We start from the raw sequence: 20,202 nt of genomic DNA, 5'->3' as shown, positions 1-20,202 counted from the left end.
ATGGTGGCTAAATTAAACAGAAGGAGCTGTTGATGGTTGTAAACTGGAGATAAAACGTATTTTAATATTTTAAAACTAGCTCTACCGCGAATTTCAACATGGCACTTCTTTGAATTCTAATAAAACCTTAAAAGTAAGTTCATAAAATACGTAAATACAACTATCTAGAGGTGTCTGCTAATCAGTTATGTGCGCTAATGTGTTAGTTCTGTCTCAATAATCCTAAATAAGGTCATTAATAGCTTGGAGAAGTGAACAAAATGCGTTTAATTTCGTTGATAATTAATTAAATGTATTACACCACGTGAGAATAGACAATACTCAACTGGGTTTAAGTTTGTGTTGCTGTGTTGAATAAAAGCTACAGCAGAATTGACAGTGACAGGAAGTTGTAACTGTGACTTATAGGTTTTTGTTTTGTTTTTCCTCGCAGGTTATGTGATGTCGTTTCCTCAGCCCAGACCTCAGGCTCCTCAGCTTCCTCAGCATCTCCTCAGGACCATAGACTGCCGGCAAGGAGCCGTCAGGGCTGTCCGCTTCAATGGTAACGAATAAAAACAAATAAAGAAGCATTATTTATTGCTATTGCTTTAGTTCATTTACATCAACAACTACTGTACTGACTCAGTTGATCCAGGCCGACTGAGGCCTTTCTGTGTGGAGCTTGCATGTTCTCCCTGTGTCTGCGTGGGTTCTCTCCGGTTACTCTGGCTTCCTCCCACCGTCCAAAGACATGCTCGTTAGGTTCATTGGTGATTCTAAAGTGGGTGTAGGTGTGAGTGTATGTGTTAGCCCTGTGATAGACTGGCGACTTGTCCAGGGTGTACCCCACCTCTCGCCCGATCACAGCTGGGTTAGGCTCCAGCACCCCCTGCGACCCTTCACAGGTCAAGCGGTTACAGAAGATGAATGAATGAATGAGTTTCAGTTGTAATCTGGCTGTCATTGTCATCCTTCCTATTAAAAGCAGCACTTTAAACAAATACCTTAAATCCCTTTCTGTCTGCTCTTCAGGAAATATACCCAATATGCAGAACTCAGGTCCTAACTTAAAATCAAAGTCAGCACTTCTTTTAGTTTACCTTTTAACACCTTTACAATAAGCCATGATTGTAGGACAGTCCCAGAATATATGGGTGAAATCTCCCACCATGCCGCAGTCGCTCCAGCACCGTTGGTTAGTTTATGCCCTGTGTTAAAAGTTCCACTTCTCATCTTTTATGATAATTCCTATTGCTTTATCCTGTCAAAGCCTGCAGCCTCAATCATATCTGACCCTCTAGTGTGAGTTCGTGGCCTCATACCTGCCTCTGTCTCCCTGCATGGTCAGCTGACGGGAACTACCTGCTGTCTTGTGGCAGCGACAAATCTTTAAAGCTGTGGAGCGTGAGCCGAGGGACCCTGCTGAAGACGTACAGTGGCCACGGATACGAGGTTCTGGATGCTGACAGGTGAGAGAGTTGACGCTGCATGAAAACTGTGACTGACTGTTTGACTGCAAAACAAACGTGCAATGAGTGTTTACTTATGCGGCCCATAACTCTACTTACATACTGCACATATTGAAGAATAAAACAGTTCTTGGCAGCTCTCTCCTTCTGCGTGCAATAATGTTTTTTTTTTCCTTTTCGCCTGGTTTCACAGTTCCTATGACAACAGCAACATTTGCTCCTGTAGCTCTGACAAGACAGTGATTCTGTGGGACGTGGCCACAGGGCAGGTCACACGCAAACTCAGAGGTCACGCTGGGGTGAGCTCTGTTTGTCTGTAGATTTTTCCTTCTTCTTTTATTTTAAGGTTGTCTTGTTAGTTTGAGTCTCCATGCTTGTGTTTTATTAGTTATTGATTTTTCCCCACTTCCTCTCAAATGATCAAATTCTGCCTTCACAGAAAGTCAACTGTGTGCAGTTCAACGAGGAGGCAACCGTCATCTTGTCTGGTGAGCTGTCCCTCTTGGACAGTGCCCGCAGTGCACAATAAATTATTATATTCATCTTGTAATTATTTATTTTGACAATTTTGTGGCATTTCATGCGATAAAGTGTTCATTGAGTCTTAAGCAAACGTTTCTAGCTATGAATCGGTCAACCAATCAATTTCTGTAAATGTGCATATTCATTTGGCCCGAATGTGTGTTTTATGCGTTTCATCATTTGTCAGGGTCCATAGATGGGACGGTACGATGCTGGGACACCAGATCCAGAAGATTTGAGCCCATCCAGGTCCTGGACGAGGCTCGCGACGGCGTTAGCAGCCTCAAGGTGGCACAACATGAGCTGCTTACTGGGTCAGCACAGCAGACATAGTTTTGGCCGTGGCAGCCGCTACAAGTCACCACATATTTGATTTGATTCAGCTGTAGTTTTTAAAACAGCCTTTTGTGTTTAGGTCGGTGGATGGCAGAGTGAGACGCTACGACCTGAGAATGGGACAGATGCACGTTGACTTCATCAGCAGTCAGTAAAATTCATCCTAATTCTTTTTGACTTTCACGGAGTGTAATAACTGTTATTGTGTATTTTATTAGAAGAAGAAGTGGCAGTAGTAAGTGACACTGAACACGTAGACCACTTTAACTTATCTTTGCGTTCGTTTGTTCTAGGTCCTATCACCTGCGTATGCTTCAGTCAAGACGGTCAGTGCACCCTGAGCTCCAGTTTAGATTCAACCGTCAGACTTCTGGACAAGAGCACCGGGGAAATGCTCGGAGAGTGGGTTCACTTTTGCTTGAATTCACATGACGTGTGACATGCTCCCATCACGGCTTCACATACTAGTCGATTAAACCTCTTTATGAATTCATAAATCATGTTAAAATTATATTTTTAAAGATAGGAACTGTGCAAAAGAAGCAGAGAATGGCCATAATTCCAAGAATTATGTAATTATCTGGAGATCATGAGTTAGCTCATGAGTTTCATTGGTTTTTACAAGAAAACACAGTTCTGACACACGGGCCCAACCACAAGAGAAAATTAAAGGATTCACATGAGTAGTTTAACTGAAGTTGATGTTTAAATGTGTTTCTTTCATTTTGTTCAGGTACACGGGACACAAGATGAAGGGCTACAAGCTGGACTGCTGCCTGTCCAGTAAAGACACCCACGTCCTGTGTTGCTCAGAGGACGGACACGTTTACTGCTGGGACCTGGTAGAAGTACGTACACGCACTGGAAGTTGTTTCCAAAGTGTAGTTAAAATAATAACTTCAGTGCTGCACAATTCAAAGCAAGACCCATTTACAGCCGGTGTAGTTTGTGAATAGGGGAGTTGTTAGCCGTTCCACTAATGGATTCATGCAGCATAGTTATGGTCTGAAAATAAGCTTAAAAACTAAATTATATTTTTCAAAAATCCAAGCAGTGTCACCTGTGGGACATCAACTATGTTAACATTAACTTCAGTATTCCTTTTAATAATCAGAATAATAGCCCAGCCAGCAAACGGAACATGTAACCACCTCAATTAGATCAGACTGACCTGATCAGAGGAGATTTCAAACTGGATTGAGAGCGGTGGCACTATTAGCATCTAATAATCATGTAAATGCTCGATCCGGTCATTTTTCTCTGGGTGGGATAAATATATTCTTCCTTTCTGCGTGCTCTTGACGCCTTTGGCGATGGCAAAATGGTCGTAGTGAAACAACGAGCTATTGAAACGAGTGTTTTAAAAGGATGAACAAACCCAGATGCTGAAAACATGAATTCATCTCAGTCCAACCTTTTCACCTTGGTCTGTTGGATACAAGTTTATTTTCTGTCAGAAATCCCCTTTGCACATATAGAAAACATTATATCCTGATTAATGTTTTGTACTATTTATACAGTAAATCCTATCAGATCCTTTTGTTTAGTGTCTGTGTAAACAGTGAAGTTAGAATCTCTAATCAAATTGATTTCAGTTGGGTTGAAGAGATATTACGGATTAACTGACTCTGACAGCAAGATAACTGTGATCTTGTTTGGAAATTGCTGCACAGACACCCAGTTTATGGAAAATGCACTTTTTTTGTTCTTCCTCAGGGGTCTTTGTCCTTGAAGCTCCCGGTGGGGAAAGCAGTCGTCCAGTCATTGTCCTTCCATCCCACAGAGACCTGCCTCCTCACATCCATGGAGGGACGCGTCCAGGTGTGGGGGGCAGAGCCAGGGGAAACAGAGGAGGAGGAGGAGGAGAAGGCCATGGCCACGTAAAAGGGGGTTGGGAATTAAAGACGTACATTTGTGTGCTAAGAGGCAAATGAACACGGGTTCCTACAAAACATGAAACTAAATCAGAAGTTAGACTTGAGTAAAATCCTAATTGGAGTTTATACAGACCTTACACCTGTGGTAAATAATGTTTAATTTGGTTACTTTGCTGTCTCATTGGTTGTTAACGCTACAGATCTTAGTTCTTGTGAGAGAAAATCGCCTTTGTGGTTGATAAACGCAATCTAGATCTAGATGGGAGTCTAATTTAAATGTACGGGTGAACCATACACAGTTAACAAAATGATCAGGGATGTGAATTTTCTTTTCTTTTTTTTGTTTGTGTGTGAAACATTTATATGTTTTTATAAAAAAAAACTTGAATAAACTTTTTGTAAATTAGGCCACGTGGTGCATTTTGTCCTTTTAACACTGATGAAACTCATAGAACATAGAAACCGATCTAGAAAGTTTTATTTTCATCTGTACACACAACAACTTAACACAGCGAGCGCATCTGGAAATAAGTTAATCGGCATGATAAAATAACAGCATCAAATAAATAAATAACTTATCTTACATAAATACAGTTTCTTTTTAAAAAAAAAAATAAAATTGTGGCTGGACTGTTGAACCAAACAATTTAGATCAGCAGTGTTTGTCAAGGTGGGGACTATTATCCCTCCCACCGCCCCAAATTACACCAAATAAATACATGTCAGCTTATTTACAAAAACAGTCAAGTGGTTGTTGAAGAATAATGCCTTAAATTTTACCCTTAATCTGCACTTTTTTAAAAAAAACCTTAATCTAAATCGAGATAAACAACCCCAATGCTTTCGTGGTCATACTTACATTAGAAGCGCTCACTTTTAATTCCCTGTACATTCGCCAGATTAAAACTCTGTTCCAGAAGTTAAGCATTTAACTCTTAAATGTTGAGTTTCCTCGCCCAGAAGTGACAAAGAACGTAGCTTAATTTTGTGCTTAGTAGCTTAACTGGTTTCGCTATGTCACTTTGGAGTTAAACTCCTCGTTTAAAGTCGTCAGAAGAGAACATGCCACCCTCCCCGTTACCAGTCCACACTCAGTTCACACAGCTGCAGCCGGCGGCCGACAGCTTCTCCACCTTGTGCCAGCGGTGCGAGTTATCCAGGAAGGCCATGTCCTCGTGGTGGGTGGGCCTGCAGCAGGGCGTATTGTGCCACGGCTCCCCAGGCGCCGGCTGGGGGAGCACGCCGCTCAGCAGCAGGTTGGTGAGGGTGAGGTCGTGGTTGGAGCGAGCGTGGGGACACGTTCCGCTGCAGTACTTGAATAAGACGGTCTCGTCCGAGTCGTAGCCTAGTCCCAGGTCTCGGACCTGCAGCAGGACGGAGCGCAGGCCGCACTGGGACTCCAGAGTTGAGCGGCGTGACCGGAGTGGGACGACTGGGCCGACTCCAGAAGCTTCCACGTGGTTGTCTTCTGAGGCTGCATATCTGCTTTTGTCGTCCTCCGGTGACGTGTGTGAAGACGCCGTTTCTCGATTCTGATCTAGAAAAAACACAAAGTTAATCATAAGCCTGATTTTCAAACTTGATCTAAAGCAAAATGCCACGGGTCACGACCTCTCCTCCAGCCTTCACTTACCAATCAGCGATCTCAGCCAGTGGCCCTCTCCCCTCTGGACGCAGAACAGAATCACGAAAAGCTTCAACAGGGACCTCATCGCTGGAGTCTGCTCTTGGTCTCGCTCAAAATGAACCAGACACGTCTGTTTGTATATCTGCGAGTGTCTGCGGGTGCGAGGGATGCTTAAGATGCAGACAAGTCACAACCTTCCAATATATAGCCCTCGGAGATGAAGGGGGGTGAAGGGATGAGTCGAGGAGGTTTAGGGGAGAGACAGACACTAACCCGTTACTTGCCAACAGACTATCCCCCTCACCTGAGCCTGACAGGGAGCGTAGGAGGGCAGGCGGGCGCTTGACCCAGAATTTGTCCTGTTGGGATTATCTAATTGATGTAAATCACTGGTTTATTGTTGAGTTTCCCCCAGATGTTTTTCCAGAGGATGCTGGCCCATAGCAATATGGATTCCCAGAGGTCTGGGGTTTCTTAAAAGCTGTGAAGGAGTGGGCAATGATGTCATGTTTTGATGATGCTGAGAAGTATGCGTGACAAATGAATCAGCAGATATGTTGCGGGGTAGCCTTGCCAGGAGATACGTTCCCAGGCATGAACACAGAAATGATGCATGCAGGAAATGTAAAGAAGGAAGTGCGGCGTGAGGCTACGAAGGGCGGACTGAGTCATTGTGGAATGTCTCGCAACAGGCATCTGCTTGACTCTGCTTTTCGTCCCTTTCCTCGGTATAAATACTAAATCTCGGGGCCGATGCGAAATAACTTAAAAAGGTCAACCACTAAAAAAAGAAAGACAGGTCATAATTAGAAGACAACAGGACTCGTCTTCAGCAGACATTCCTCAATGGGGTGACTCGTCCTGAGCTGCTCCATAAATTGAGGGATTTAATCAGCAATGTGCGGCTGACACGTAGAACATGTAGAATATGCATTATGTAACGGTTATAGGGCCCAAGCAGGCAGGCGGTGGAATTTAGAGGGAAGTGCATATTTGGAGCCTCCCTGTTTCTACCATCCTGGCGCTTGGGCAAACCCCTCAGTGCACCTTATTTAGGAAATGATGTGATTCAGGCTGAATATACGGAATTAACTTTCATTTAGAAGTTAGCAAACCTGGAAACTATTCTGGACCTTCTCTGTAGATGGAAGACATTGAGACATTTTGTCATGACTTATCGTGACTGTAAGTTATTTTTTGAATCATTTACTCCTACACCGATCAGGCATAACATTATGACTACATGCCCAATATTGTGTAGGTCTCCCTTGTGCCTCCAAAACACTCGTGCCTCATCAGAGAATGGACATGGGCCTTCTGAGGGTGTCCTCTGGTGTCTGGCAACAGGATGTTGTTAGTGGGGGGCCTTTGAGTGGAGGGGCCTCTGTGGATCATCCCACAGATACTTGATCAGTTTGGGATCTAGTGAATTTGGATGCCAGGTCAACACCTTGTGCTGTTCTTCATGTTTTTTTTGTCATTGCTATGGGGTGGGGGTGCCTGGTCTGGTCTAGGTGGGTGCTACGTGTCTTAGTAACATCCACACCAATGAATGCCAGGTCCAAAACTTTCCCAGCAGAACACTGAACCGTCACAAGATGGTCAATGTTACTCACTTCTCCTGTCAGTGGTCATAATGTTATGTCTGATCAGAGTATAACAAGACTGCAACAATTGAAAGTTGTAACTTGTTTGATTTCTTGACTCAAGAAGGGATTAAATCCAATTAATGGAAGACAGAGTAGTTGTGTCAGTTTTGGTAAAGGGGGCATTTCTTTATTCTCCAGTGCTTTCCTGAACGTGAAATGTATTTTTTATGGGATTGCGATGAGATGAATAATGAAAAACAAACAATAGCAAAGAAGTGATCAGCATCACTGTAAGTAAGTGTTGTCTCAAAGACTGATGGTCGAAAATGTCAATAGAAAATGACAACCTTACATGGGCAAACAAAAGAATAAAGGCTACAACGTTAAATTAAAAGAAAGAGGAGTAAGTCATGCAGTGCAAATAGAATTAATATACATTTCAATGAGCGCAATAAATACAGGAATCACAACAATGATCATTACTTTCACTGGTTTTATTAATACCTCAAGTCTGGCTTTACTTACTGATGTTTAGACAAGAGGAGTGTGTCCAATGAGATTTTAAAGGTTATTTATGGCCGTTAAACATCCTCGTTCCTCATTTATTGTGTCTCTGCTGCTGATATGAATTACTGAAGAATCATCCCTAAATCTTAAGCTAAGAATGGCCCGGAAAAATTTACTGCCAGGAATTTCAGTAATTCTCTTAAGGATAAAGCTTTTGGAGCCTGCACTGGATTGCTTATCTGGGTGACGAGTGAAAAGTATTTTTAATGATGCTCTGTTTCATGCTTGCAAAACCCTAATTATAAACTCTGTGTTCTCTCTCTCTAAATTTATCTCATTCATTTACAGGAATCTCCAACTGGAAAACAAGTATGCTAGTTAAAAATTATACTGGCACGTTGCAGTCTGTCCTAGGACCTGGCGTCCACATACGTGAACATCAGAGTTTTGGTTGTCTGCACCATAATACTGAATTCTGTATAAATGGAGCCTATTGCCATGGACACTTAAACTGCAATGTGGTGGTGTCAGAAGAGAAAAAAACACAGAATACATCAGAAAAATCAGACAGCCACACCCAACCATGGTAAAAAAAAAAAAAAAAAAACTATTAAAATTTCATTGTTGATTCTTGTTAAGTTGGGCAACAAAGTGTTGTGTGTTTAATTGGAGTCTAATTGCCAATATATTTATTCTCACATGCTCATGATACTTATAAAATATTTGCCCTTTACTTCCAAATGACCTCTCCGCATCATCATCTAAAACCAGGGTTGTGGGGGGTACTGGAGCTTATCCCAGCTGTCATCGGGCGAGAGGGACAGGGGGCCTCTGAATGGTGGGAGGAAGCCAGAGTACCCGGAGAGAACCCACCCAGACACAGGGAGAACATGCAAACTCCACACAGAAAGGCCCCAGTCGACCTGGAATCGAACCTGGAACCTTTTTGCCGTGAAGAATCAGTGCTAACCACCACTCCACTGTGCCACCCGATCCCGCTGTATTGAACTGCCAAATGTCAAATTGAAAGAATAAACAATCAAAAGTGCTGATGATCATCACGGTCATGTGGTCATAATTAGGTGGAGATGCTTGATCTTCCTCACATGTTGTCCTTGTTATGTCTTCAGGCAGAGCTGGGGGAAATTATTCTTATTAAGAGTCAACAAATAAAACACACCTGTCAAGAAAAGAAATATTCAGATAACCTACAGAACCCTAGAGGGAACAACGAAGGCAACAGACCTACAGCTGGCTCCCCAGCAGGACAAAGAACGGGAGAAAGCTAATCAACTTCTCTACCTCTGAGTTGTCCTTAGCAATTGACTCCAGTACAGATTCCAGTGTCTTTCACACAGGAATACACTATGGAAAGATAAATAAAGATGAATAAATAAAATGAAAAAGATCGATGTAAAGTTTATTTATCTCACATGCAATTTCAATTTGTACTGTTGCAAACTAGTGTAAACTAATGTTTTCTTTCAAAATCTATGCAAACATTGAGCTAAAATTTCTCCATTTTCAACAAAGCTAAGGCCCACTGTACACATATGTGGACCTCAAATTTAGCAGCATAGTAGATCTTTACTGTTACAGACTTTTGTCGAATTTGCATGCCATATTAAGGAAGAAGGTTGTAGGTGAGGACGCTGGTGGTGGTCTAAAAGGCTGTGAGGCAAACAGATAGTGGGACAAGATGATGCTGAAACTGAGAATGACTGACAATGTGTGTGAGCAGAACTGATGAAGAGGAACAGTTTTAGACCGTAGAGAAGTAGATTTTTAAATTTAAACAGATATTAACTATTGAACTTTACCTAAACTTCTTGCTGTTGCCGCTGACTGTGGAACGCCCAGGGGGGCAGCTCGCTAAACACCATTCAGTCACTCTAACGGAGTGTCCGAAAAGCCTGGGACAGGATATGACTACAATGACGTGCAGAAGTTTCTGTTTCCGTGAAAAGTAATTTTTTTTTCAGATTTGAAAGTGAAACACAAGATACATTTGTAGTTGAAATTAGGTTACAAGCCTAAAGCAGACATTTTAAAGTATGGTTTCAAACATACTTGACATTCTTTAGATTTTATAGGGTAGCTTTGATGGTAAACTTTGTGTGTCAGACATCATGGAGATATCCAGCTCTTAAAATGCACACAGTAAGGTATGCATCTCTGTTCTGGACAATTATGAATTTATTGTCAGCCAGTCAAAATCCTTGTCACAGAAAGCATCCCTTTCCCAGAACTTGCACGGAAAATAAGCACACGAAAGGGCAAAGGCCCTGACACATTCCTTCCACCTCTCAAAGAGACGGAGACGGTTGGAGGCCAAGCGAGAGATAAAAAGACAGAGGGAAAGAAGAGGAGGCGGTGGGAGAAATACAGTGGAGATAGAGCAAGCCCTTTGGATTACGGCCTGGAGAAACCAGTCTGGAATCCAGGAATGGAAAGAATGTGGCATCCGCTTCTGTAAAAAGATGAAAAAAAGGAAAAGACGCTAAATGTTGACAACATTTTATACAGTGGTCACATGGTCAGATCCGAGCAGACCTTCTCTAATGCTGCTGTTGATGTAATAAAGAATAAGTAGGGCGCATTTAGATGCATGGTATCGCCATATTTTCAGCTATACATTTATATCATTTTGTGCATCTGTGTGGAATTTGCATGTTCTCCCTGTGTCTGCGTGGGTTCTCTCCGGGTTCTCCAGCTTCCTCCCACCATGCAAAGACATGCTCGTTAGGTTCATTGGTGATTCTAAATTGGCCGTAGGTGTGAGTGTGAATGGTTGTCTGTCCTTCTGTGTTAGCCCTGAGATAGACTGGCGTCCTGTCCAGGGTGTACCCCGCCTCTCGCCCAATGACAGCTGGGATAGGCTCCAGCCCTCCCCCACGACCCTTCACAGGACAAGCGGTTACAGAAGATGAATGAATGAATGTACAACTGACAAGATGACATGCTGGTATGTGGTTCTGCTCTCTATGTGACGGTAAAATAACAATTTCATTGACAAGAAATATAAAATAGGCAAGATCATACGTCCGGTCATCCGCTGGTATCCCCTCCAGCTTTATTTAAGTGCATTGCTATTTTTTAATTTCTTTATCCAAATACTGGTGACCGTGCAGCTCCTCTAACTTACTGGCTGCTGATGAATCCATACATAAATGTCAGAAACCATCTGGTTTATAGCCTACGGTTACATTTTTTAAGGCACTGCAGGTCTTTTAAGCGGCAAATCGCTGCCCTGAATTCCTGCACGCTCAGCACATTTATTTTGCTGTCTCGTGAAGCCGATATATATATATATTAAAATGATATTTTCCTTATGATGCAGTGCTTCCTCTGCTTATCCATTGGAAACTGGGAAAAAAGGAAACCACAATACATCCTCTGCTTTGATGAATTGTGTGTGCTCAACAACTCAAAAAGGAACATTTTGAGTTCAGAGATGTGTTGTGCCTCTTAAGATACTGTAACCTATATGGATGGTCTCAGAAAGGCTTCAAAATGTAGTTCAATAGTCAAGATAAACATCAGATGTGTATGTTGTACAGTAGCTGTGAATCCAGACAAAGCAGACTTCTGACACATGGCTCCAGACTGGGATAAATCTGCCCTGAGATAACGTAAATACTGATATGGTGAGGTAAACGCAGTAAAATATATACAGTCAAATATTCTGGCAATATTTTATATGTATTATAAAGTCTAATAAATGAGACAAACCAAAGTTTCCAAAGAAATGAAACTAGAAACTTAACTGAAATGATGATTAAATTGACAAACGAGCTTATTTATTATATCGTATCGCTGGGTTTTTGGTTGCTGTGTTTCTACAGCATCACCATCAAGACAAATTAGCTCCACGTGATGGATTCAGGTTTTTATCACCACAACAGTCATGTAGGAAGCTCTTAAAAAGGGAAAATGATTAAAATTATATTGTAATTATTCATTAGGTCTGCCGTGCATTCCTGGGTGAGCTGGTCAGACAGTCAGTCCATATAGGGCTCGTCTGAGCCGAGCGGGGCAGGAATGTAGGGAGCAGACTTCCTGTAAGTGGAAATATTCAGAGAGGATTTATCCTCGGAATCTCAAACTTGCGCGGAGCCACTCCTGTTTATGCCGTAAATCTGCTGGTCAGACCGGAGATGCTCGACCGTATGTCATCAAGGCACAAGAATGTGCAGGTTTTCCTTCCAGCTTATCTGTGCAGCAGGTGATTTCACAAACACACACACAAACACACACCTCCTCTGGTTGAGGATGTGCAAGTCAGCTGCAGGCTTCTGGACAACAAGCACATAGGACGGGGGAAACTGAGCGCTAAATGACCTGAAGTACGTGCACATTCTTTGTGCAACATTTCATCAATATGTAATCACTGAGCATGTAATTCTTAAATACTGAGCAAATCTGCTTTTATCACATTATGAAACTTGGCTGTAGGGATTCAATGTAATTCAGTTACTGGTGCTCTTGTGTCAAAGGTGTTACGATAGGAGGGAAAGTATGTTCTAACAAACCAGGAAGCCTTTATTTAGACCTGGCGTTGCGTTCAAACATGATAATAAGGAAGAGCAAGTTGGATGAACACCATGGGTGGAGTTAACAAGGCAGCAAATATTCAAGAACGTGATTTTCAAAGTGTCAAAATGTTTGCAATTTAAAATATATTGTTGGAAATTTACTGTTATCCACAGGAATATCATTCTCACAGCGTTAATCGACACCTATTGTAATCCATAAATGGGCTCCCAGTCAGGACACCATATCTGGTTCATTTGATTTAAACAAAAAAAAAAAAAAACACCAAATTAAACACACACACACACACAAAAATACATTCCACAGGTTTTTATTCAAACACTGTTTTATAATATGAACAAAAGAAATTACATTTTCTTATCGGCTTTCCAAAGTGGACAAAATATATTCTTCTTAAGTACAAATTACATAAATATAATGAATTTAATGGCTTTGAAAAAGACAAAGATATCCACAAAACATCACAGTCAAACACTTCATCTGACATCATCAAGGAAAGGCAGCTTAGGAGCCCGTTTCTTCCCTGTGTGTCTGCCGACTTCTTCGTTCTGAATTCATTTACAGATAACCCGTCAATAAACATAATCCACTCTGACAGTAGTGTTGGGTTTCCAAAGAACCTCAGCGTTCACAATTTTGACTTTTCTTTAGATGCTGGACAAACTTCATGCAAACTTCTGACAACCGTGTGAGAAGTGATCACACAGTCTAAATGCTCTGATCCAAGTGCCATGGATTATATACACACACAGTCCACGGTGAGACGCCCTTCATTTAATACTACACTGTCAAAGGTGTATTCAGGGCATTAATGAGTTCACATGTGCCCGTAGAAGGGGCGCATAGCAGGGACGTATCCTGCAGGAGGGACACCAACTCAACAGGACCCGGCTGGTCCGTCTTCTCCTGTGCAGACTGCGCGTTCGACTCGGGCTTTTTTCTGGTCGCTCTCTTTGTTTTGACGTAACCGCTCAACCTGGAGGCGAGAGACCGTTTGGTCGAGGGCCTCTTCAGCTTCTTCCTCTCCGGGTCGTGCACGACGCTGTGACGCTGCAGGCTCTGCCTCATGGCGAAGGTCTTCGTGCAGCCGGAGTGGGTGCAGGCGAAGGGCCGCAGCTCCTCGTGGAAGGAGCTGATGTGGCTCTGCAGGTTGAAGGTTGTGGTGAAAGACCTGTCGCAGCCGTCCCTGGGGCACCTGAGGACTACTCGCACGTCGGAGTGGACGTGCCGGTGCTGCTGCAGGAACCAGGAGTCCCTGAACACCTTGCTGCACTGATCACACCTCAAGCTGAGCCTGTGCTCCTCCTTCCTGTGCTTCAGGTACTCTGTCCAGGTCTTCCCCGTGAAGCTGCAGCCCTCCTCCTCCTTGCACGGATACCCTCTGTGCACCTTCTCGTGTCGCTTCAGTTTGCTGGGGAAGGAGAATCGCATCTGGCAGCCATCGTAAGTGCACTGATAAGGGGGCAGCTGAGTGTGCTGCTCACACATGTGGGACTTCAGCTGCTTGTTCTTCCTGAACTCGAGCCCGCAGCCGTCAAACTTGCAAACGTACATTTTCTGCTCCTGGGTGTGAACGCGGCTCATGTGCCTGGTCCGGTTCGTGTTGGTGGTGAAGGCCTCCTCGCAGCCGTCCACGGTGCACTGAAAGGGCTTCACTCCGCTGTGGCTCAGCTCGTGCCTCGCCAGGTGATACTGGCTACAGAAGGACTTCCCGCAGCCATCGCGCTCGCACGAGAACGGCTTCACCCCCGTGTGTTTACACAAGTGAGCGTCCAGTTTCCACTGTTTGTTATAAGCGGCGGAGCAGTCGGGGAACGAGCAGATGAAACGCTTGTGCGGCTCGGTTTTAGTTTCCATTTCTGCGGCATTTAGAGGCGAAAGATTACATCGAGCGAAAATGTGAGCACGTTTTCCGTCCCAGCACCGGCGCGTCCCACAATTCTCTTCAACGCGACGCCACTTCCGGCGCCCGGAGATGACGTTGTCATTACCTATCGGCCCTCTGGTGTTTAGTTGTTGGTTGTGCAGCTACAAGATTTTGTGTAAGTGTCGTTTTACGTCCTTTAGAAAAGAGTTAACGTGACAGTTGGGTGTTTTAAAAACAGTAAAGCCGTTTTTGTTTTGTTTTGAGCTGCTATTTAGTGACATTAATTTTATACTGACGCGAAAAAAGACGCTAACGTTACTTAGCAAGCTAGCTAATGCTAATGTTAGCTTGTTACGTGAAATAACGTTGCACCAAAACCAGTGCTAATAGTTTAATGCCTTGTTAAATGGTGTAACGGCCACTTATCTTTCAGAAATAACAACAGCAGCTATTAGTTGTTTAATGCATGTATTGCTATTCGCTTTGTAGTGCACTGCCTACAAAAATAAAAGCTCAACAGTCAATTTAGCCCCAGAGGTTATGGGTAACTGTAAATGTTCTACCTAGCTACCTACATTTAGAAGAAGAAGAAGAAGCTTTATTGTCATTGTACAAGAATACAACGAAATGTCGTTTGGCAGCATCTCTTGTAGCAGCTACGAGTCTGTATTAAAGCTAGTGCGAAGAGCAGTTGTCGAAGTAGTCCGTTTTATTTAATAAACTTAAATGAACTATCCCTTGTACATTATTAAGATCATGGTGGATTTGTCATGAACTGCCTCAGTTAATGTCCATATTTGTCACATACTCTCTCACATACTCAAAAAAAAAAAGTTGTTGTTTCTTTTTTGCCTTGTATTTATTTTCCTAATCCATTTGATAGTTAAACTAAACTTTATTGTTATTTATTTCCGTAAGGACCGCGATGAAAAGCCGAGGGGAGTCTGTGTACATATTAAGGCTGCTATAAACCATTTATTTTTCATGAGTCGTATCGTATATTGATTATTTTCTAAGTAGTCGATTAATCAGTCAAGATGTTTATTGTCATGTGAACAATAAAAATAGTAGTTTAGACCATACAGTGGGATTCTTATTCCAGTGGAGTAGAACAAGAGTTGAAGTGATCTCCTCTGATTTTGTGTACGAGCAAAAGAAGACAGTATACAAACACTATAAAAATTAAACACAGTATACAGAAGAATAATACGGGACAGATGAGAGAAACACTACATATATAAAAACACGTAACAACAGTAATAAATACGTGTGTGTAATTGCACTGTGGATTGCACAGTCTGGAGTCTCAAGCACAGCACTAATTAGATAAATAAATAAAAACTACAAGATGCAAAATAGACAAAACAAGAGAAATCTGTTAAATGAAACACTAAAAAGCTTAAAACCTGAGTTTAAAAATAGCTCTGTGCATTGTGTCTCAGAAACAGCCAGTGAGGCAGCGTGTGAGCCGTATAGGACACAGATGGCTGGAGGGTAGAAACTGTTTGTGAGGCTAGTTGTCCTTGATTTCACACTCCTGTAGCGTCTCCTTGACGGCAGGCGTGTGAAGAGGTTGTGTTGTGGGTGAGTGCATTTGACTGAATAAAACTCTTTCAGTATCCCAACCCAACGCACCCATGGCAAATTAAACACATAGGTTTGGTGAAGGTAAAATAAACATATATTTCCCAGTCCAGAAATCAACGTTTTTTGTTGTCAATTCTAGGTTTCAGAGTTGAAAATGGCATATTTTAGACTCTGTATCATGGCACCACTCCTGCCAGCATGTTAGCCACGCTTCACAACAACGTGGAGGCTATGTGGAGTGTTGCATTGATAGTATTTAATGCTGAAGGAGTTACTGAACTCTTGCGAAACGAGTTGCCCCCTGCGTTTCTTCAATTCATTTTCATTCACTTAGTCTGGACCGTAGGCTGGGCCACTCGGGTTTGGTTCTGGGTTGCTAATTGACTAGGCCTGGTGTGGGCAGCGTTGAGTATGATTTAACTTCAGTGACTTGCAAATGCAGCGTACTTGGTCTCCCATTTCCCGCATGTTTGATGTCGGCAACATAATCAGGGATGACTGTAAAATTGACATAATCAGTAACATCAGCGAGTCTCTGCAGCCCAAATACGTGGCTACACTTGTAGTGATATAACTTATGTTTTTGTCTTGGTGAAATAGACGTGAGTCCACTACTGGGGCAGACTTCAAGTCGCCACAATGGTAAGCAATAATATGTGTAATTTATCATAATTTCTAATCACAAAGATACATGTTTAAATACTCAGGTTGTATTAACAGAGGGTTGTGTACTATCTTCTTGACAGGGTGAAAGAAAAGGAACAAACAAGTACTACCCCCCAGATTTTGATCCAGCCAAGGTGTGTATGATCCCGCAGACCTCTGTTTATTAGTTACAACAACATTTGTGTACTGATGCAGACTTACAACTCTTTCCTTCTTTGTTTTTTTAGCATGGATCTCTCAATGGCTACCATGGGACCCACGCTCTACGGGAGAGAGCCAGGAAACTGTCCCAGGGCATCCTCATTATCAGGTTAGTTATCACTTTTAGTATAATTTCCTACATTTAAACGAGCAGTGCAGTGAATTAAGAAGAAAGTGCAAATGACTGTTCACGTTAGTACAAGTGAAATTAGAATTTATGGCCAAAACTTGAATCGAGTGTAATAAAAGAAGTAAATGCTTCAATATAAATGAGTAAGGAGTTAATAGGACTTGATCAGAGTTGTTGTTTATCGTGACCTTCATCTATACCTGCCTGTTTTTGTCCATTAAGGTTTGAAATGCCCTACAACATCTGGTGTGATGGCTGCAAAAATCACATCGGCATGGGTGAGTTTGAAAAAAAACAAACATGTTTATTCTGTTTGCCAGCGTATTTGTTTGATTTCTATAACATAGACGTTCTGTTTGTTCAGGGGTTCGTTACAATGCCGAGAAGAAGAAGGTGGGGAACTACTACACCACACCAATCTACAGGTAAACAGCGATGAGCTGCTGCTGATCCGATGGCAGTGTTTCCCTTACGTTAAGATCTTTAACATCATAGTTTCGTCTCCTCAATCAGGTTTAGGATGAAGTGCCACCTGTGCGTCAACTACATCGAGATGCAGACGGATCCGGCGACTTGCGACTATGTTATAGTGAGCGGAGCGAGCAGGAAGGAGGAGCGCTGGGACATGGCTGAAAATGAGCAGATCCTCACCACAGGTAACCGATTCACGTTTACTGATCCAAAAAGTAAGTGTTTTGCTCCGTTTACGTCTTCTTCGCTGTGAAAACGACTGTGTCTCATGCAACAGAGCATTCAGAGAAGGAGAAGCTGGAGACAGATCCCATGTACAAACTGGACCACGGTGGGAAAGACAAGGAGAAGCTCACAAAGGCTCTGCCTTCGCTGTCAGAGATCCAGGACTACCAGTCCAGCTGGAAAGATGACTTCCAGCTCAACAGCTCCCTCCGGAGGAAGTTCAGAGTAAGAAACCAATCTCTTGTGTCGCTAATTCAACTCATTATCTTAGAGGATGTAGTTTGTAGTGACGTTAAACTGCCTCCAATTAAATCTCAGGTGTTTTTGTTATTTGTCCTAGCCAGCTGAATACAGCGGGGTTGTCAAAATAATAGAAACATGTATTGGTTAGTAGTGCTACAAACTTCCAAGATGAAAACTCTCTCATTTATTTTAAACAAATGCTAAATACCATGTCATGTTATATTAGTGTGCTTTAGTCTTCACTAGCGTACCTAATGGACTGGCAGATGAGTGTAGGTATACGCCGATCAGGCATAACATTATGACCACCTTCCTAATATTGTGTAGGTCTCCCTCGTGCCTCCAAAACAGTTGTGACTCATCAGAGAATGGACATGGGCCTTCTGAGGGTGTCCTGTGGTGTCTGGCAACAGAATGATGTTAGTGGGGGGGTCTTTGAGGGGAGGGGCCTCTGTGGATCATCCCACAGATACTTGATCAGTTTGGGATCTAGTGAATTTGGAGGCCAGGTCAACACCTTGTGCTGTTCTTCATGTTTTTTAGTTGTTCCTAAAGTGTTTTTGTGTGTGTACCTGTGTCAGGCCATCAAGGAGTGTCATTGCTATGGGGTGGGGGTGCCTGGTCTGGTCTAGGTGGGTGCTACATGTCTAAGTAACATCCATCCACATGAATGAATGCCAGGTCCAAAAGTTTCCCAGCAGAACTCTGGATTGTCACAAGATGGTCAATGATATTTACTTCTCCCGTCAGTGGTCATAATGTTATGCCTGATCGACATATGTAGCCACTAGTTTTGTGGAATTTACCCTCCAGACTCAAGTTTGCATTGACACAACGTAAAAACTAAACTGATCCAAACTGATAATTGCAGACAGAGAAAAAAGTTTTGGCCGAGCAGGAGGAGAAGGACAACGCAGTAAGAATGAGGACCAACCTTTCTATTCCACTGCTGCCAGAGAAGGAGGAGGACAAAAGACTGGCTGCACTACTCACCTACCAAGCACCTGACTGTAAGCAACAGACATTTTATTTTGTTTTTTTTCCATCTAAAGATTAACCACGTGTGTCGTGATTCGAAACCCGTCGGACTCATCTAAAACCATTTATTTCTCTCCTCTCCGTCTCATTCAGCCTACGAGGACAAGCAGCACAATAAACGGAAAGAGATCTCCACCCGTTCGTGGTTTAACTCCGCCTCGACGCCACCAGGAGGCGCTGCGGTCAGTCTGCTGCACAAACTCGGCATGCAGGGGAAAGAAGCAGCCGTGGCCAAAGCCCTGGGATCTTCACAGAGCCCGTTGATCCGCAGACGCACCGTCGCGCCTGGAAGCAAAGGCGAACTCTGCGCCACCGTCGCCCGCAGAAAATCCTGCCCCGAAGGCCGCTCGCGTGACGGGGAGATTTTAAAGGTTACGCAAAGAGAGGAAGCACCTTGCACCGTGTCAACACGGGAAGCAGAGATGAATGGCACTGACTTCAAGGAGGTGAAAAGAACAGAAACTAATGGAGAAGAGAAGGATAAGAGCAAATGTACAGGAGGACTCATGTCTCTGGTGGCAGACTACAGCGACTCGGATTCAGACCCCGGACAGTGAGACGACATCGATAAGCTAAATGGAACAGTTTTTGTTTTCTGTGCACGACTTTAAGCGTCTCAAACCGGAGACGATCATCGCAGCTGCAGACGTGTACTGTGGCATGTGTTACGATGAACTCAGACGGAAGAGTTCAAGACGATTTTACTAGAGATTTATACCTCTAGCTTCACAACTTGCGTATGCTTTTGCTTTAGTGAGGCTCTGTCGGTATAATTTAAATCCGATCAGCTTTCATGTCAGACGGAAGCGTGAGGCTTCTGTCACGTTTTGGATCTCCCTCACATGTGGACGCACCAAGAGGATGCAGGAAATGGCACATATATATATATATATTTAAATAAATCGATGAATCTGAAGAGTTTATGAAACAATATCAGATCCTTCAAATCAAGATTGATTTGAATCGGAAGCATTAGATTTTTCTTTTGTGAAACCAGCTCCATTGTCGTCGTGTGTCATATGATACGACGAGTGTGACTGCAGATTGTATTTCAAATAACATCGGTTTTCTGTTTTAGATACGCACACACGTGTGATCTGGCGATAAAACTGCAGAGAAACGTGTAAAAGTGAACTTTAAAAAAACGTGTAAACGACTGAAAACGTTTTGTGTGTTGCTTTTTTTTTTGTTCAGCATGCTTGCAAAAACATTCAGTAAGTGTAGACAAGAATTTATCTGAGTATTGAGTAAATGATTGTGCAGTCAGACTCAGTGAGTGGAGTCTCAGATAAAGGCTGTAGGTAATGATGG

General features: G+C 42.9%; 4 protein-coding genes across 5 annotated transcripts; 2 read left to right on the top strand and 2 right to left on the bottom strand.

Annotated features, from left to right (window-relative positions):
• The first annotated feature begins 2 nt into the window (after positions 1 to 2).
• wdr83 (WD repeat domain containing 83) lies at positions 3 to 4,666 on the top strand. Of its 2 annotated transcripts, XM_084562075.1 has the most exons (10): positions 3 to 133; positions 434 to 544; positions 1,331 to 1,451; positions 1,645 to 1,750; positions 1,891 to 1,939; positions 2,161 to 2,287; positions 2,389 to 2,456; positions 2,603 to 2,711; positions 3,043 to 3,157; positions 4,026 to 4,666. In XM_084562075.1, exons 2-10 carry the CDS (start codon positions 442 to 444, stop codon positions 4,191 to 4,193), a joined length of 966 nt encoding a protein of 321 aa, XP_084418201.1. In that variant the 5' UTR covers positions 3 to 133; positions 434 to 441; the 3' UTR covers positions 4,194 to 4,666. The 2 variants fall into 2 exon arrangements, with proteins under 2 accessions (XP_084418201.1, XP_084418202.1); XM_084562076.1 differs by lacking the exon at positions 3 to 133 and having other exon boundaries at positions 407 to 544.
• A 540-nt stretch (positions 4,667 to 5,206) lies between these two features.
• Positions 5,207 to 5,898, bottom strand: LOC311507620 (persephin; the record flags this gene model as incomplete). The annotated part of the gene is made up of 2 exons (XM_084572033.1): positions 5,207 to 5,723; positions 5,820 to 5,898. The coding sequence occupies 2 exons, from the start codon at positions 5,896 to 5,898 to the stop codon at positions 5,278 to 5,280; spliced, it is 525 nt and encodes a 174-aa protein (XP_084428159.1). The 3' UTR covers positions 5,207 to 5,277.
• Positions 5,899 to 12,767: 6,869 nt separating this feature from the next.
• LOC311504816 (transcription factor IIIA-like) lies at positions 12,768 to 14,480 on the bottom strand. The gene has a single exon (XM_084568133.1). It carries the CDS (start codon positions 14,318 to 14,320, stop codon positions 13,244 to 13,246), a length of 1,077 nt encoding a protein of 358 aa, XP_084424259.1. The 5' UTR covers positions 14,321 to 14,480; the 3' UTR covers positions 12,768 to 13,243.
• yju2b (YJU2 splicing factor homolog B) lies at positions 14,438 to 20,037 on the top strand. The gene is made up of 10 exons (XM_084568121.1): positions 14,438 to 14,505; positions 16,518 to 16,559; positions 16,664 to 16,717; positions 16,811 to 16,893; positions 17,137 to 17,192; positions 17,279 to 17,339; positions 17,428 to 17,570; positions 17,663 to 17,835; positions 18,725 to 18,863; positions 18,985 to 20,037. Exons 2-10 carry the CDS (start codon positions 16,557 to 16,559, stop codon positions 19,446 to 19,448), a joined length of 1,176 nt encoding a protein of 391 aa, XP_084424247.1. The 5' UTR covers positions 14,438 to 14,505; positions 16,518 to 16,556; the 3' UTR covers positions 19,449 to 20,037.
• Positions 20,038 to 20,202: the final 165 nt, after the last annotated feature.

Source organism: Chelon labrosus (genome assembly GCF_963514085.1).
Source record: "Chelon labrosus genome assembly, chromosome: 2".
Lineage (NCBI taxonomy): Eukaryota > Metazoa > Chordata > Actinopteri > Mugiliformes > Mugilidae > Chelon > Chelon labrosus.
This window is presented reverse-complemented; position numbering and strand designations above follow the sequence as displayed.

What these genes read in the sequence shown, in the direction of transcription:
- yju2b (XM_084568121.1), top strand. An exon ending in CAAAAATCACATCGGCATGG is followed by an intron (nt 17,193 to 17,278) that starts GTGAGTTTGAAA and finishes CTGTTTGTTCAG; the next exon opens with GGGTTCGTTACAATGCCGAG. An exon ending in TGAGCAGATCCTCACCACAG is followed by an intron (nt 17,571 to 17,662) that starts GTAACCGATTCA and finishes CTCATGCAACAG; the next exon opens with AGCATTCAGAGAAGGAGAAG.
- wdr83 (XM_084562075.1), top strand. Translation starts at nt 442, where the DNA reads ATGTCGTTTCCTCAGCCCAGACCTCAGGCTCCTCAGCTTCCTCAGCAT. An exon ending in CAGGGCTGTCCGCTTCAATG is followed by an intron (nt 545 to 1,330) that starts GTAACGAATAAA and finishes CTGCATGGTCAG; the next exon opens with CTGACGGGAACTACCTGCTG. An exon ending in GGCAACCGTCATCTTGTCTG is followed by an intron (nt 1,940 to 2,160) that starts GTGAGCTGTCCC and finishes ATCATTTGTCAG; the next exon opens with GGTCCATAGATGGGACGGTA.
- LOC311504816 (XM_084568133.1), bottom strand. Translation starts at nt 14,320, where the DNA reads ATGGAAACTAAAACCGAGCCGCACAAGCGTTTCATCTGCTCGTTCCCC.